Source organism: Erithacus rubecula, assembly GCF_903797595.1.
Source record: "Erithacus rubecula genome assembly, chromosome: 1".
NCBI lineage: Eukaryota > Metazoa > Chordata > Aves > Passeriformes > Muscicapidae > Erithacus > Erithacus rubecula.
Window position 1 is genome coordinate 9,848,181 of NC_136658.1, and position 19,252 is coordinate 9,867,432.

Consider the following 19,252-nt stretch of genomic DNA (forward strand, 5'->3'; position numbering starts at 1 on the left):
TTAGAATAGGTTTAGGTTTCAAAGAGAATAGTTTTATTTGGATTGTAAAATTTGACATTTTAGCTATAGACTGCTATTTTTTTTCCTGAGGCTGATCTAGTTCTGATCTAAGCAGGACACTTTTGTGCATCCAGGTGATTTTATCATATTTGGTAAAGATTGGTAAGGCCTACACAGTAGTTTGACTTCCTTTAAAGTGCTAAAGGATGATGAGAAATCCATGAGCAATAGAGTTATGTCCAAATTTTAAATAATGAAATTTTGGGAGGAGTTTCATGGACCCCTGACTGGGGACATATAGTTGAGATCTCACAGATGAGTGTAGATCAGTGTTCAAAGCTGATAAGTTACTAGTGTTTTTATCAGATGACAAGAAATAGATTAAAACTCTTATTTAAGACAAAAGAGCTCTTAATTTTCTTAGAAGTCTTTACCCATTTTGAGATTTTTTTAGCAAGAGACACAGATAACATTGATGTTCTGAATTTAGTGGGCCCCCACCTACAAATGAAGAAAACAAAAACAACAAAACCTCCAGGGATTTTCATGTCTGTCACAGCAGACAGATAAGATCTGTCTGTATCATTCCATTAGGCAGGATTTCAGATTTCATTTGGAGGGGTTCACTTCAGTCATGCAATAGCCTTCTACATGAAGCAAAAAAAAAGAATTTTCAAAACAAATTCCTCTGCCTGTTAATAAATATTGATCATTAGCCCAAAACATGGCATTGTTTTCGTGAATGGATTCAAAACATGCTACTATCACAAAAATGATTCATAAAATGATGTCTGACCTGCTTTATCCAAATCATTTTGCAAACGAATTTTTTACTTGGATTAAAAACACAGCAACAACAACAAACAAAAAACCTCTTCAGGAGATTATCAGGTCAATGGTGCAAACATGCTGTAAAATAGGTTACCACTTCAATCTCTCAGAAAAGCAGACATATGGTTAAACCAAACTCAGATTAACTGCATTTGATTTCAGCTGTCCTGGTTCTGATATTTTGGAAGAAAGCTGTGTGGAAATGAAAAAGTCATGGCAAAAGAACCTTAGTAATGCATTACAAGCTTGTTATGTGCTCTTCAACTTCAACATTAATACATGCACTTTATGAGAATGAAAGCAACATTGGCAAACATTAATAAAACAACAAGGATGAAGGGTACAGACAAATATAGTGACACTTGTAGACCTTGAACTGGTCTCAACTTACTTTCTTTTTTTGCTCAGTGTGTTCTCAAAGTCAGGGAACTCCTTTTAAAAAGATAGAGAAAAAAAGGTCTATGAAAATCAAAACTGTTAAGTCCAAATATATTATTTTTGCCACTGAAAAGACAACGAATTATATACTTTTGATGTGTGTTTTTTAATATCCACTAACATTTCCAGTCTTCTTTTCCCAGCTGCTGAAGCTGTGGAGGACACAGTGCAGCAGAGAATATATGTAATTATGTGTCCTGATTTCAGGAGGCTTCATCATCCATGGCTCCCAGGAAACTGACAACAATAATACCCCTGAAAAACCAGGGAATCATGCTCATGCCCCAGGAATGAATATCATATTTCTTCCATAGAGGGATTCTTTGAAACTTTGTGAGGATTAAAATCCATTGCAATGGGTTGTGGTTTCCTGACAGACACAGACTCTGTAAACCCAAACGTGCAGGGGAATGTGGAAGAGGCAGAAACTGCAGATAAAATCAGAATCTAACACTGGCCTGGAGGCAACATCACACAGCCCCCAGGGCCCAGACAATAAATATTTATACCCTGACAAGGTGTGAGAAGGATGAGAAGTGATGTAGCTGTTGAAAGAGAGAACAAGAAGGTGTCTTGCTGGGCAAAAGGTACCAAAACATCTCAATGCATGTTTGCTGTGCAGTTAACCATGGGCTTGAGGCTAATTTTAACTGTAGGAAAACCTAAGGATGTCATGCTAGGACTGAAGAGACCTCTGTCCCTATTTTATTGTTATATGTCCTTAGACAGGGTATCAAAACACTGTATCCCTTTCTTATTTATTTCTTCCAGCCTGAAAAGTAGAAACTGGATTAAAAATGTCCATAATCACACCACTTCAATCTGTTGTGCAACAAGAGGCATTAAAAAATAATATAACCATTCATTATTTTATAAATCTGAAAACTTAGTCTAACTGGACCTATTTTTCATAATATAATGTTTAATTTATTTCCTTCTTGTAACTGCATCTGCATGACTCTTACCACAGTAATTTCAAAATGTCATCCAGGTTGCATGATAAAACCCTAAAACCTGTTCTACATAAAACCATGTAAGTGCATAATTCAGCATTTTATATTTCTCCCCTACTCTAAATAAAACTCATCATAGATTGTTTAAGCTTTTTCGGGGAGTGCATTAAGAAAAGGCTGTTTTCCTCTGCTGTTTTTTTAGCTGAGTGTAGGAGACCCTTTTAGCATGGATATTTGTGAATGTTAATAATTGCATGCAGTTTCCACATTTCTTTTTTTTTTTTTTTTTTGCCTATGGTGTTTTGCTCACAGATGCTGCATGTAGATAAAAATAGTATACAGAATTTATCACTCAGTTTGAAATAATGTAAGCAATGTAAAATAAATTTCTGACTGAAAAAATGTCAGCATTTTAGTCTTGGGACAAGTATTTTCAATAGCTCAAGAGAAATGACTAACTGAGGTGCACAAACACAGAGAAGTTTAAACAAGTTTTAAAAGTGATTTTAAGGCTTCTTTAAAAGGATAGTGTCAAAACTTCACTGAGAAATATCAAATATTTGATTTTAAATGGGTTTTTTAAAGGAAGCATTGTGCATGGAACTCAGAGACCAAAGGATACTGTAATTTAAAACCTGTATATGATCTAGGGAAAAAATTGAAGACAGGCTACATTTTGGCAATATACCTTGAAAGATTTGATTCATATCTTCACACACCAACAAACTGGAGTAGACCATGAAACAGGGTTTAATCTTTTGCTCCACAGCTTGAAACCAATTCTTAAAGTCCAGCAGAGTTGCATTGATGACAGTACATCATATATTGAGTTGATGACTGGTGTAAGTTCACAGGATATCATGGGAGGGTATGCCAAAATTAAATATGTAGTGGACTTAAATAGCCATTTAAAAATGGCACCTTTCATTTAACATACTGTTCCTGCTGGCTAAATTGGGGTACAAGAGTAAAATTGCTCTGGTTTGTACTTTTTCAAAGTGTCTTTGCATTATTGACTATATTTAAAATTATATGTAACTTTAAAATGAAACTAGTTTTTGGAAACGTATTTTATCTTAGAATGTAAATAACAGTTCACCTTGACTCTACTCTCCACATTCTCTAAAGAGCTTAATTATCTTGTTTATGGGAACAATTCTTTCCTTCCTTATCCCAAATGTGAACAATCTGTTTCCTAGAAAAAAAACTGCACATGTGGAAACCCTGCTCGATCAAATTATTGATTAAACCCTTTTCTTCCTGATTTTATCAAATAAGTCTGAATTAAGGGATTGAATTAAACCGTCTGGTGTTTCCAAGTTTTCCAAGAAAACCTAGAATTGTGTTAAGACTTGCAAACAGAGAAATGATCATTTCAGATAACCAGCCCTCTTTTTGCCCTCACTGGGATCAAAGGCCAAGTATAACACTGCAGATTAAGGCAGGTATCACACCTGATTTTGATATTTCTGGCAACAGCTTAGAACAACTGATAAATTTTTTGGCACTCTTCTGATATACAGGGTAGTCAATCTTATCACGGTCAGCAGTTCAAAAATATGTGGATCTTATGACAATTGGTGATTGCAGTCTGACAGGATATATATGAAGATGGTTTTTATACTGGAGACTCTTCCCCTGAGAAGCTGGAGACAGCTCTACGAGGTAGAAGACTGTAACACCAGGTGACAAGAACGGGAAATTCAGTTTCCCAGTTAATAGCAGAGTTACAGACAAAGAGCACCTGTGTGATTCATTAGGTGCTCATGGGTACCAGCTGTTTCTGAGGAAGGTCCAATTCAGATTTCCTATACATGAAGTACAGAAACAACTCCATAAATCAGTTTTTTTCTTTATTTCTGAGAATATTACTGAAGCTGAGCAACAGGCTAAGTAATCATAAAGTCAACAGGCCAGTTCTCCAAGAGGATTAAAATCAAAAGGCAAATGTGCACCACAGGCTCAGGATAGTACCACAGGAACCCAGAGTAGAAACATCACTGGCAAATAATTCTGGATACTAAACAGACCTCTGGAGTTACGTGAAGGAGAAGAACAGTGTACATGAAAGGCAGATTTTTCTTCATACAGGATGTTCCATCTGGGCAGAAGTTTGGCCAGGAGCAAAAAGAGCCACGGTTCAAAAAGGAATGTCCAAAGATATGTTCAGTGAATGATGCCCTGCACAGCTTCAGTGACCACACCACCCTGCATTTCCCAAATCTCCAGAAGAACTTCACAGCCCAGCCATGAATAGGACAAATCACAACAGCCAAGTTCACTGCAAGAAAATCACTACCTCATTGCATTACAAGGAAGAATTTTCTCTAGTCCTAGTCACACTTCCTAAATGTGAGGGAAGTGGATCCTGGATGCCTGCTCTGTTGATTTTGAAGCTATAAAGGAAAAAGGAAGGGAAAAAGCCTCCTGAGGAGGAAGTGTGCCGTGCCAGGCTGCTCCACCCTTTGGAGATGGAACAGCTCTGTGGAACCTGCCATGCTTCAGCCAACCATTTAAACATCCACTCGAGTCCATCCCTACTTAGCAGTGCACTTATACACCTGCATTACTGCATGATGATGGATGGCTAAATGGAGCCAATAATGTCCTGAATCCATCATGCTGTGGGGGCTGCCCCGCAGCCTGGAACCGAGTGACGGAATTAAAAATGGGAGAGAAGTACAAATGGGCTCGGTTAATAAGCTTAACAGCTTCATCCAAGGTGTAGCTGTAATAACTCACAGGCCAGAAATAGCAGATAAGATTACACACAGGCCCCTGGCCTCAGCCACATTTTTCCATAGGTCTTACTGCCGACACGTCATCACTAATCTTGTTTTCCATTTCTAGAAAGTATTTTATAAATAATCATGTTGGTTCTACAGCCAGCACAGTGACACAGCATCTCGCCGTTATTTTTAGTTAAATGCTGAGCTTAACTCCTTTATTTTCTCTTAAACCAGAAAATGAAACCCAGGGACAGCCTTGGGAAGCTTCTTGTTTATACTTGGTGAGCCAAGTGTGCCTACCCTATTTAGAGCTGTTTTTATTGAGGATGAACTTTTTATTTAATGATGAACAAATGTGCCATCACCATAATATCTAAGTAAACAAAAATATATGGTAAGAGGTAGCAGAAACCAAAGTGCTGTATTCTTCTATACAGTATTATGCAGGAATCTTCATGGACTATACAGTGCTATCCCAGAAAACACTGAGCAATGTGAAAGATCTTTGCTAAAATTTTTCAGATGAATGTATGGGATTTTCTAATCTTACACTAGTAGCAAATCTGCTTCTGCATGCTGGCTCAAGGAAAACAAAGTTCTTTACTGGATAGGTTGATTATTTTTCTTTAGACAAATAATTTATGAAGTCTAACTCTAAACCAATGCAATGAAAAATCTGAAGATGCTGCCAAATAAAATGAAGAATAAAACAAGAAAAAGAAAGAAACAGCATGATGTAAATAACCACTGCAGTTTTATGTCTCAGTTTTACACATTGTTCAAAACATAGCAGAGCACAGTGCTGTGGGTGTGTCTTTACCATACCTTGAGAAAATAAAGGGCAATTTTTATTAGTTTTCTACTGCAAAGTCCATTAGGATATCATAGGTCCGATTCTGGGTACAAACCAAAAAACAAATCTGCCTTTTTCATTTTACATTGTCAAAATACTGCTTCTAACAAATAAACATCTAAAAAACATTGCCAAGGAAATATTAGTGTAGCAGTCATTGAAATTTAAGTTGGTTTGAAGTCACAGCAAGGGGGGAAAAGACTGAGTGGATGTAGGAGCTGTAGCATAATGTTCATCTTTGGGCATCTAGAATGGCATGCAGAACACACACAAATAACCAGAGCTTCCCACAGTGACCATACTCCAGTCAAGCTAGGATGAGGTTACAGCCATATTTCACAACCACAATTATACATCCTTAACTGGAACATTGCAGAGGTAGCTCATTCTTATAGTGACAAGGCCACAGCCTGGTAATGGGGGAAAGCCCTGTCACTCAGGAGAGCATCTCCCACCTATTGCAGGAAAATTATAATGTAGGGACATTTCAGAGCCCATAGATCTGTGCTATGCTATTAGGAATCACCTTGAGATCTCTGCACTGCTATACTCTCAAAACCAGTCTCAAAAACTGTCTCAAAAACAGTCCCAAGGAGATTATGGAAGAGAGGGACATGCACAGAGTGAGATGGGTCTGAGAACAAGTTTTTTTCAGACCTTTAGCAATTGAACAAGTTCAAGCCACAATTCCCCAGACAGTCTCCCATCCTACCAACTGCAGCACTTTCTCCAGGCAAATCCTGTGTGCAAGCCTGCTGTGTGACATTTCAACACCAAAGGCCCAGCAGTCTCATAGGTACATGGTACCTAACCCAGAGTGCATGTGGGTAAAACTTGTCAATAGCTGAAGGGGGGACTGTCCTCTGAATGATGAACATCCTGTTTTCCCATTTATTCCATCACCAGACTGCATCATACATTGAAATAGAAACAGTAATTATAAGCAAAGGCACATTGCAAAGCAGAGAACAGAGATTATGAAATGGATTTCATTAAATTTAATATACCATGTTAAAATATTTGTCAAAGCATCATCTATTCTACCAATAACAGCCAAATAAGAAGGGATTAAGTAGGGTAACATCATTTAGGAAGGAAAAAGAAAAAATAGAAGACAACCTTCTTCATGTTTGCCTAATGAGGTCTTGTAAAATGTCAAGTTTATTCCAGAGGCCATCAGTTACAAAATTCATGCAACTCACACTTTAGATTTTTTTATATTTATTTTGTATTAATAAAAAGGAAAACCAAAGACAGTGGTAGTATATTCTTTAGATACAAACCAATAACTGTATCCAGGGTTTTCATCCACTGTTACTTGCAAGGAGAAATCCCCTTGTCCAGTGCAGCTGCACTAATCTCCCTTTGCTGCTCGCTGTAGAGAAACTCATGACCTGCTTTCAAATGTGCTTGTTACCACTGGACAGAAATCAGGTCATTGGCTGCAGAGATGATTTTTGAACAGTGGCTCTACAGAGCCTAAACTGGCAGATAAACCAGCAGAACACACACTTGCCTACGTACAGAGCAACTGGGGTTTTTTGCAAAATGCATTGCATGTTTTGCAATTAAATGTTGCTTACCAAAGACATAGACCTGTCAGGTGGCCCAGAGTTTGCCTGTGTGTTTACTGGAGTTGTAGCCTGGTTTTCAGGAGCAGTTGTATCCTTGGCTTCCTGATGCTCTGGGACAGGCTCATACAAGCTGTCCATCGAGCCCTCCTAAAATAAAAAAAAAAAAAAAATAAACAGAGATGAACACTTGCAAACATATTAAATGAACTGTACTTTAAAAAGGAAGGTGTCTGTGTGATTTGCTTAATGGAATGTTTTATCTCCCTGTGTTTTGAAATCCTTTACTTGCTTTTTTTCTCTAAAAAGGCATTTAAATGTTGATTTTAGTAAGCACCCAAATGCTGCAGTTCACAGTGTCATGACTTAAACACCATAGATTACCACGTTAAAGCTGAGGGTACAGTAAAAATGAATATTATCTGCTCAGAAGGAGGAAAGCCAGTTGTATATCTCCAACTGAACCCTACATGAAAATTTCTGTGAAAACTATGAAAACCGTATAACATGAAAACTTTTATATGAACCATAGAAATGCTTTATAGTTAGTACTTCTCTACAAGGAAAAATAAGTTAATTTGATGCAGAAAGGTAACCCTATTACTTAGAATTAGAGAGAAACAATGCTGCCAGCTCCCAGAATTAGACAATTATGGTTTAGACCCCCAAAATAATGATAATGCCTAGAATTAAAATTCCATTTGCATTCAAATTTTTAAACTCTGTGTTTTAAAGCACATATAAGGTCCTTTTTACCTGACCATAAAGAATATAAACATTTTAATAGAAACTAAGATTTTCACATTTATCCCACAACTCCAAGAGCTAGAATTAAATATACACACTGCCATTTCATAATTCAAGAGTTAAGTGAAAGCAGATGGCAAAACTAAAGACACTCTAACTGATGATCCTAAATTTTAGATGTTGCCATTTTGATCTGCACTGAATATTTTCCCAATGAATTTTGATTACTAATTTTAGCTGCATTAATTAAGGAATAAATCAAATTTATAGCAGTGTGACTAACAGCAGAGTAACACCATTGAAATTAACATAATATATTATTATTTAAAGGCATTTGTTCCTTTAGTACAGAAGATAAACACAGATGCATATTTGAAGTTATATTATTAATATAAAAAGCTTTACAGGCAATATTTTTGACTGGTGGAGCAGCAGTTCAAAGACATGCCTAATTTTTGCAAGCACAATGTTTATCAATGGATATTTATTTGCCTCAGTCTGCTAGATCCTTGATAAACCAAAATAAATATTTTGGGAGAAATATTTCATGGTGAACTTCTTGAAAATACTCAAGTTACATACTTGAGCCTATTCTAGGAACTAATGAGTTAATGCTTCCTGGGAAATTGGTGCCTAGTTTATGGAACACATGGAAGAACTGAACATCCAGCTGAGACTGGGTTTTGACAGCAACTGCATTTTTTTTTATTACAGCATTTATTTTTTATCACTGCAAGTATTTTGCCATACAGCAATGATGGTTCAGCCTCCCCATCTGAAGTTGTGGATGGAACATATTTAGAAAAAAAAATTGATGAGTTTAAAAACTTGTTACACATTTTCAGGGTTCTGCAATGTGAAATGCAACTATATACTCCTCTCATAATAGGGAATAAAACACAAATTTGGTGAGGAGAATATTTAATGAAGAGATGGAAGAATAAAGGAGAAAAAAGAAAAGAAAGAGAGAGTGTAAGAGAGCTATAAAGGGAAAGAAAAGATAGGACAAGGAGCAGAGAAAGCAGAGTGGTGGGAGGAGGAAAAGGGTAAGAAAATACACCAAAAAATACAGAAAGAGAGGAGGGAAGAAGTGGGGGAAAGAGCAAGGATAAGAGAGGGGGAGAGGGGGAAAGATGAGAGGTGAGACCTAGAGAAAGGGAGAAGGAGCATGTGAGAATTAGTTCTTGGAAGAGGAAAAGTGAGAAAGAGCTCAAGCAAGAAAGAAATCTTGTGAGTAAAATGAAGCTCAAGGGTGTGGGAAAGGTTCTGCAGATGTGCAGAAAAAACAGCAGGTCCATGTGGAAGAGTGAGGGCACAGAATGGAACATGCATGAGGAATTACGAGGGCATGAGGAAGAGGATGAGGATGAGTTCAAGTGGAGCACATGGGAAAGCACAACTGCTGTGAGAAAGAGCACAAGAAAAAGTGAGTGCACAAGGAAGAGTCAGATCTCAAAATATGGAGTGGGTGGAGAAGAGAAAGAAAGAGATGAGGTAGCAAGAGAGAGAGAGAGGGATTGTGTGAAAGCAGAGGAGCCATGAATGAGAGTGGGAGAGGACAAGAAAGAGAGCATGAGACAGATACTGGATGAGAAGTAAAAATTTTCCTGAGGAAGTGTGAACATAATGGAATGGAAAGGTGGTGAGTGCAGGAGGAGGCACAGGACTGTGTGGAGAGTAAGCAATGGAAACAGAAAGAGTAGGTGAAGAGCCAGGGAATGAGAAAGAGTGAACACATGAGAGAGGGAGGGCACCAAAAAGAAAGGAAAGTAAAAGGAAGGGGAAAAGCCCATGGTGTGTGAGAGCATGGTTGAAGGAGAAACTACCAGCATGTGCAAGGAGGGTGCTGGAAAGAGGGAGGTACAAGAAAAATGAGACCACAAGAAAGGGGGAGTACTCCAGAAAGGGAATGCACAAGGAATAAAGAGGGAGAAAGCACAAGGAGAAGGGCAGAGAAATGGAGTGAGAAAGTGAGCATCAAGGTTGTGAGAAAGATTGTGAGGGCACAAGAAAGGGAATGTAAGGGAAATCAAGGTGTGAGAAAAGGAGAGGGCATGAGAAACTATCCCTGCATGCAGGAAAGAGTGATATGTGAGAAAAGAAGTACACACAAAATAGATTAGGAAAGCAAATATGACTATAAGTCAAAACAAGCCCACATCAGAGGGAATGCTCACATAAAAGAAAACACTCGTGAGAAAGCAGGAGGACACAGGAAAGGGTGGGTGCTAGAAAGGGCAGGGTTGAAGGCAAGAGAGCAGGAGAGCACATGAAAGAAATCACAGGGAAGGGTGCAAGAAAGGCACCATCATGAGACAGAAAAGAGAAAGGAAGTGTGCAAAGAAGCACAAGCAAGAACTAGCAAGGCTGCAAGAAAGTGCACATGTGAGAGAAAGAGAAGAAAGAGAGTGGGAAATAAAGGAAGTAAGAATGTGAGAAAGAGTATGGTGGGTAAATATGGCAGGCAAAAAATCCCAGCAAAAACAACGAAGAAAGAATGGAAGCATGAGAAGATGGGAATGTGAATGGCACAGAAAAGAGGAATGAGGAAGAGATGGTGTGCCAAATTGGATGTTCAAGAAAGATGGAATGTTCAAGAAAGAAAAGGCATGTGTGAGAAGTGAGTGTGCAGGAAGGAAAGACAGTGAGAATGAGATTGTGAGGGAAGGACTGAGGTCAGGAGAAGGGAGAGACAGTGCAAGACCAAGAGAAAGAGGGGCTGTGAGGAAGGGGATAAGAGCAGGACAACTTGAGAAAGAGTGAATATGTGAGAAATGATAGACAAGGAATCCTTGTGACAAACAGAGCTCTCAGGAAAGAGGGAGAAAGGGTGCAAGAAAGTGAGCACCAGGGCATGAGACTGAGTGGCCATGAAGTATTAAGGAAAGCAGAAAAGGCATGAGTGTGCTGAAAAGAGAGTGAGGTCACACGAAGAGAGAAAATGAGTGAGAGAGCAGAATCACACATTCTAGACAAAAAGGATGAGTTTAAAAGCTTGTCACACATTTCCAGGATCCTGCAACATAAAAAAGAACCATCAATAGGGAATAATACACGACATTGTTGAAGTAAGGGAGGAGCATAAAGAGCTCGTGAAAGAGAAGCATGAGAAAGATAAAAAGGGAGAGAAAAGTGAAGGCAAAGAACAGTGAAAGTGGAGGGACAATGAAAAGACTAGAAAGGGACACAAAAGAAGATGGAAAGAAAGAGAGGAAGGGAGGTTTTTGTGAGCTCAGGTGAACACAGAAAGAGTTCTCACAAGAAAGAGTGAAAATACGTGACAGAGAGGGGAAGGGACAATGAGGAAAGCAACTGCAAGAAAAAACTCACACAAAAAAGCACAGGAGTGGGAAAGAGAGTACCCAAAAAAGAGAAAATACAACTTCAATTTTCAAAATTGTTTTCTTTGCTTGCTGGTTTTCTACTTTATAAGAGTATATTTTCGTTGTAGTAATTGACTTTCTTTGAGGGCAACTCAAGATATTTAAGTGAAATTGAAATTTTATTGTTCCCTTCTATTTTATTTTATTTTTCAGTTAAGTCTGCTTTTATACCAAAACCTGCCAACTCAGTAAAGCTTTTTAATTTCATATGTTAATTCTTTTAGCAGTCCTGAGCACAGTAAACATCACAGAGGAAAATGAGAGATAGCAGAATAAAATATGAACTTCTGGAGTAGTTAGCATATTTTCTTTATCCTACATGGAATAAGAAAGCTTATTGAAGCTCTTTGCTTCAGGAGTTTTATGGGAAAAAATATCCTAGTTCAGATCTAGAAGAAAATAATTGCCTGTAGCTCTTTCCTTTGCATGATATTATTATTATCATGGCATGCAGAGACTAATTTGATCATAAGGTGGAGAAGAAGCATTTAGTAATGCAGTCAGGTCATTTTCCATGCCAGGTTTAGGGGTTTGGGGAATCCTGTGTATGGTGGGATGATGGCAATCCAGCTAAAAGGAACAAGGACTATATAGGAATGATTATATGGGAAGCACCACAAAGTTCAACCACTTAGATCTCTTCTAGTCACACTCCCCTTTAGAGGAGTGGACTTCTTTCCACATTCAACTAATCCTTCTTTGTCAAAACATATTTTTAAGTCCATTTCTAAGTACCATCATGTCCCACTGGTCATAGCAGCATTAGCACCTTTCTATTTACTCTATGGTTTCTTTAACATAGAGGCTCCAGCTAATTCATCATTTATCCACTACATCACTTTTATTAATACTTATTCCCTCTGCATTTTACACTACAGAAACATTAGCTTTTAGTGCCAAGGGCTTCTTCAGGTTATAGCATTAGATGTAATATGTTTTACATTGTGCTGTCAGCACATCTTTAAACCAACAATCAAAATAAAACATAACTAGTCCAATGCTACCGAAAATCACTAAGAGGATTAGACTTTCACTCAGTACTTTACATTTTAGTAGCAAAAGTGATGGTTAGAAAGGCACCATATGGGAAAGAAATAGACAAATGAAAAGGATCTTGTTTGGCTTAAATCCTAAAACCAGTGCTCAACTTGAATAACTGATCTGAACAGCACAGTGATTAGGATGTCACAGCATTTCTCTACTGCCTTACACAGGTTTCTGCTGTGCTTTCTTATGAAAACTTTACTGAAGGGCAGGGGCTGTGAGCATAAGTCAGGATACATTTAACAAGTACTGTTCCAGATTAATTGGTGCTAATCCTAGTGTGTGTATCCTTGATATTGGAGAGCCAGTTTAGGAAAATAATGCAGGAAAAATATTCTACCTTAACTAAAGGATTTTGCAGATCAACAATAAAATTTATTTATCAGATTTGTAGGATTCTGACATTCACTAGGCAGTGTATCACAACAGATTGGCAGCATAATTTCTAGCAATTCTTACAAAAGCAGTGCTTGATTTGGGACTCTGTCTGTATATTGCCTATAATATAAACAGTATTGTTATTCAATTTTTTGACACGATAAGCACCATGAGAGGGAAAAGACACTGCAAATTTAAGGTCTAAGGTTGACCTTTTAACATAATATATCTATAAAAAAAGAGGGACATTTATCCTGTTGATCATTTTGTAAATGGAAAAGGGACACAAGGTTTTGAAGGCAAATCTAATTTGCCTGCAAATCTCTTGAGAACAGGGCAATGAGTCTGATGAGAAAAATAATCTCAGCTGAGAAACCAAATCATTCTGAAGTCAGCTCAGGACACAAAATACTTCTGGGGAAACACCCTATGCTGGAGCACTCATACTAAGAGAGCAGAGGATTCCCAAGTGGTGACAGATTGGAGTAATTCCTCTGCCTCCCTGGGAAGGGGAGAATGCAGTTCAGGCTCCAAAGCCCCATCACAACCATCTTGTGACTATTATGTGTCTCCAGCCTCCACATCACCACTTGTTACACTGGCCCATAACACTGTCTCATGCTAGAACTGTGTCTCAGTTTTATGGACAAGTAGGAAAGCAAACCCAAATTCAACAGTACGAACAGATGTTCCTCTAACTACCCAAAGTTTCCACCACTTTGGATCAGCCAGAAGCCTGGTTAAACAGAATATTATGTCATTCTCTCAGGTTGTAGATTACTACAACCACTGTACTCCACTGTAGGGCAGAAAGCTGTTTTCTGAGCTATAAACCAGTGTATTTTAACAGTATATGCATATGCACACATATGTACACACACACACACTCTTTGCAGTCTGATGTCTTGTCAGCCAGTCTACATAAGATAAATATTTCCATGAGAATATTATTTATTTTGTAGAGCTCTTTGTGTTCTGTCTGTCAATAGTCTGAATTTCTCTTCCACCTTTTCAGCCTTAGCAGTTACTCCAGATGTTCCCTTGATGTAAATCGACCATGATTTCTATTCCTCATCTACTAAGGAACTGTCTCCCCTAGCACCTTTAAAAGCTGCCTTTGAACCCTAGTAATGTTGATGCTGTTCATTATTTCTGGCTTGACTCTCTTGAGTGGAAAAATGCTCTTATATTGGCACTACAAGTTCTTTGTAGCCAGCCTGTCCATGGTCACAGGGGGACAGAGTAAAAGTGGCCAGTGTGTATCCTTGGATCACCAGCTCATTTCCAAGCTGGACAATCTGATTACTGAAAGCAACTGCCCTGTGTCCCAGGCACAGGGAGGACTGCACAGGGCTCTTCCTTTTATGAAAGCTATTAAAGACCTATAAATTATGTTCAGATGTTGATAACTTGTGAGGTGTTTTCTGGGTGAGCAGAAGATTACGAAAGCAGACAGAATGGCTCCTGTGTAAAGCTTGTAAAGAACTGAGGTTATCTTCTTAGCAGCAATCTTTAAACAGAACTAATTATTTCATTACAGAAACTACCATGGCACCAGCTTTCACTTTTCTGAACCATCCATTATCACAGCAGCCATTGCCTCTCCCACAGGAACTCTGGGTGCTGCATACTGAGTTCAACAGGGAAAATGGAGCTTGACCTACCCACTCACACAATCTACATGACATTTCATCTAAATGTTGGTTTCTCAACTGACACAAAGCTCAGCACCTTCTTAAAAAGTGAACTACTTGGAAAACAAGAAGCTGCTCCAACAGAACAGTGAAATATTGGTAGAACAGTTCTTTCCCAAAGAACTTCTGAAATGAGTATTTTCAAGCTGTTACAGATTGTGCCACAAAGCCATTTTTACCAGTACAAATTCATAGGCATTCACACTGAACTATGATCAAAATTGTCACTGAGTTCCCAGGGAATTATTTTTCAGAGTGACTCTTGTCACAGAATCTTGAAATACCACTGTATTCTGCTTTAAGTACAAACCAGCTTTTAATCCTTATGATCTGGAAAACACCAGGACTCTGCACTAAGTATTAGCAATCAGGAGCAGCGATTTACACAAAGCAGTTGCCCTATTTGAGTTTGTATTAGTGCTGCTTGAATATTGATTTTTATTATTCTTTCTAAATATATGGGAATGATATACAAAACATCAGACCGAAAGATGAAGAATGGGCAAACAGATCTGCTGTGCTGCGTAAATACAGCAAATATACTGAGCTAATTACCATTGCTAATGCTGGGCATAGGTATTGGCAGATGGTTAAGCTCTTAAAACAGAAGCAGTTTCTGAGGATCTCCTATCCTGATTTACCTGCTCATTCTGAGGAGTTGCCTTGAGGCAAGGAAAGAGAAGGGGAAAAAAACCCCAAAATCACCAAAACTCAACCAACTAAGTAAAACAAACAAACAAACAGAAAGTGCAAGAAAACAACATCAACTAAAGAGGATCTTAAATCAAGTCCTCTGTTTGTGTGCAAATATTGCCATGACTAAATTATCCCTGATGACTATTGTTTTAATTTTTGACTAATAGAAAACTACTGCTCGAAAAGTTCTAACAGTTCTCCCAAACTACTGAAGCAGGAAAATGGACACTATTATCTAAAAATTAAAAACCCTAGTGTAAAACAAATTATAAAATACATATATTAATAATTTTATCTTACTTATGAGGTGTTTTACTGTATTTGGATTAAATGCCTCATGACTAAATCTGCATGGTTTTAGCAATAGGCACAGATAGTGCATGGCACATTTACTATACATTTTGTGCTTTATATTTTTACTGATTCATATTTTGCTGCATACAATTTTTTTATACAATAGCTCCTTTATCTAGGCTGGAGAGACTCAGTGTTGTTATACAACTCTTGCACCATTTGTGATATAAAACCTTCATTATTTTCCATAAAAGCTCACCCACCAGTTCAGTTTATAAACTCAGTAACCCACTGAAAAAAAAAAAAAAAAAAAAAAAAAAAAGTGTTGTCACACTTACCAGAGAAAAACAGAAAAGATTCATGTTGGTATTGAGATCCACTCCAGCACCCTAAAATTCTGCTCCACAAACTCCTGCAGCACAATGCAGCTCCTTCTTGCTCTCCCAGCTGTTTGTACATTTCTCCCTGGAGATTACTGCAAGATAAAATCCCTGCAATAATCCATGGGATTCAGAGCCCATTATCAAATGAGACAGGCTTCCCCAGGCCAGTACAAACTGTTTTCTGAATTAAAGAGCAATGTTTACTAGCAAAACAAAAGCAGGGTCTGAATGATTTTCATGAATTCAGAAAATGCTCTCTTGCAGGCTGTTGTTTCCATTAAAGTTTATCATCTAAGAGAAATAAAACTCTTTCTGTCTGAGACTAGTGGCACATGCATCTAACTCCTGGGCAAATCCTCTCATCTTACAGAGGTTATCAAAAGACAGAGATTCTCATTAAATGCTGGTTTCCTATACATATGAATTAATATATAAATTTCAGTAATTATTAATGACTATATTATGAATGGAACCTTCTTAATTACAGATCTTGGGGAAAAAAAAAAACTTGTGAGTCATAAATTATTAAAAATACCCACAACCAACTAATCAAAAAACAAGCAAAAATCTCAAATTGTACACCTATACTCTAAAGAATAGTTACAAACTGCTGCCTAACATGTTGATTGCTTGATGGTGAAGGTTAGGATTAAACCAATTTTGCCTTTTGAAGACTTGTCAAATCTGGAAAATGAAAATAAAAATGGGAGTGGTTAAAGCTAATCCGTGGGTTATAGTGAGAGGTATTATAATGTATACAGAGAAGCAAACAAAGGAGAAGTGATTGTAGAGAAAAACAGCAGTCTATGTCACCAGCTGGTCTACACCAGGAAAATTCCATCATCTATAGTGGGGCAGAACTATCTAACAAAGAAAATGCTGAAATTACTGTGCATCTCAATTTTTACAGATTATTAAATACCTGAAATTAGACTGTTTTTGGAATAATATTGCCCACCAACCCACAATTAATTTTCCATAAATTAATTTCCTACAGCTTTTATGTGAATGCTGTGAAATTTGGTTACATGAACAAATAGCAGTTGGTGCCAAAGAGAGGAGCAGAATAATTTTGTGACCATGATCTTGATTTCCTTTCTTTGGGCCCACAGCTGCATATTTGCAAAGGAAAGGAATCTCTTTCATCACTCCTACTTCTGACTGCTTCAGTTTATTCTAGTAATTTTGTAGTCCGAATCTGCATCCCAGCAAATCTGAAATGTCTGTACCTTGGTAGGACAAATACATTTTAACATAAGTTGGTTTTTACCATGAGCAAAACCCCAACAAGGATCACACAAACAAACGCAGACAAGATTCAGGATTTTAAAAGGAAAAATCCTTAAATTACACTTTTCCAATTTGCTGTAAAGTATGTAAAAGCCTTCTTGAAGGGTTGTCCCAGGTTTCCTTTTCAGTTATAATTTCAGATTGGTTTCACATATTAGTGAAGTAGGGTTGGCTATAAAGAGCTTTATGACAAATGTTATCATTTAGAAGCAAATTAACGAGAGACTTCTCATTTATTCCTGCTATAAACTTGAGGAACAGTAACAGATTTTGTCAATTACCACCTAGTGACACAAAAATAGACATTTGAGAGACCAAGCTTACCACAGATGGGCTTGCATTTGCTTTATGGCTCACTTGCTAGTTTCTTTCTGAGGGAACGAGTACTCATCCTTCCTGTGCCTCAGGTTCTCCAGCTGGAAAAGCTAAACTACCAGCACAAACCTCATGTGCACTGTGACACTGATGACCAAAATCACCCTTTCCAGCTACAGAGAATTAATTATTTTTTAATTTTTTTAAAATTCTATTTCATACCTATTTACAGTAATCACTATCTTGAAAACTCCAGAAAGTTGAAGAGCTACTAAAATAACAATAAGTAACTCAGGGGGAAATGTGTCTTCCATTCAGGCTGATTTAATTTCTTGGTTTTGGGCTGTAGATTTAGAGGTGGTTCAGTTATTTAAAACATTCAGGAGGAATTTTCTTGATTTTATACCACAGATCCTCAAGGTAAGAGTAACTAAGAGGGCAGACCTTAAACTAAGTTATTAAGTTTTTATTTTTGCCTGTATTTGTAGACATGCAGAACAGAGAATAATTTAAGAGTAAACATTAAAATAGAAAAAGCAGCCTGTACCTACAGTTACAGAGACACTTACATGGCAGGAAGCTGTGTAGGAAGGCAAAAATGCACATTATTACATGGTTTTGGGTACTGCCAGTGTTAAAACTCTTCTTGTAAAAAAGTAACACTTTAGATGTTTATTATTCACTGATACAGCCTTCTGTAAGGGTCAAGTTTGTTGATAGGCCTAAACTAGAGATGACATTAGACTACTAGATAAATCACAATCTGTAAGGAAGCACCTACCAGCATAATTAAAATAAGAAGCAACAGCTTATTATTAGGATGAATAATACCAATAAAATACACAGCAAGAGTTCATAGTGGCATTTGATATCACAGCTCTCTCTGGAAAGAATTTGAGCTTTGAGAATAATTAAAAACAGTAACTAAATAGATCTTATTTGAAGGTAACATCAGTGTTGTGACCTCTATGTATATTTTATCTGCTATAAATAGTGCATTTTGCTGCAGCAGTAGCATAACAGAACAGCAAACCCACACTTTAATTAGGGGACAGGAAAAAAGTTTTTATCAAATACTTGAACCTTCACTTCCCAACTTTAATCTTGCATTACTATTAGCATTTAATTCTCTTTATTCACTGTTGCATGATTTCTACATGCTTGGGCTCTATATCTTAAAAAAAAAAAATGCACAAATAGAGACTTTCATCTATTGAATTTTCTATTCCTGCACAATGAAGAGACTTCATAACTGAGATCTCAGGCATCCCTGGCCTTTTGAGGAGACTGGATTTCAGCTGTGCATTCACAGTAAGTGGCAATCCATAATCTAACAAGGCACACAAGCAGTAAAGGTCGAGCCATGGTGCAGGTACTCTCAGTTGAGCCCTAGCTCCAGGCTCACCTTCTAATGACAGCCACTCTACTGGTGCAGCTTCATCTGTCATTGGGAGAACTCACCAGCAGGGCTGTGTGGCTCACAGATTTTTTTTGTGTGATGAAAAAAATAGATAAAATAATATATTAGTAGTTGTTAATTTGGACACATTTCAGTGAATATGGAAATAATATTTGCTCCTATTTTCTTCCTCCTCCATTTTTTCCTCTTATAGCATATCAATCCTTAATTAAAACTTACATCTACTTCTCTTT

General features: G+C 37.5%; 1 protein-coding gene across 1 annotated transcript in view; it reads right to left on the minus strand.

Moving 5' to 3' along the window:
- LOC306810360 (uncharacterized protein ENSP00000383407) overlaps positions 1 to 16,073 on the minus strand; it is a 29,141-nt gene extending 13,068 nt beyond the window's left edge. Inside the window, exons 1-3 of the mRNA XM_079322860.1 lie at positions 15,950 to 16,073; positions 7,388 to 7,525; positions 1,223 to 1,263 (exon numbers count right to left, since the gene is read on the minus strand). Of these exons, the coding sequence (XP_079178986.1) occupies positions 1,223 to 1,263; positions 7,388 to 7,525; positions 15,950 to 15,973 (203 nt within the window). The 5' untranslated portion in view covers positions 15,974 to 16,073. The remainder of the gene's footprint in view (positions 1 to 1,222; positions 1,264 to 7,387; positions 7,526 to 15,949) is intronic.
- Between the last annotated feature and the right edge of the window lie 3,179 nt (positions 16,074 to 19,252).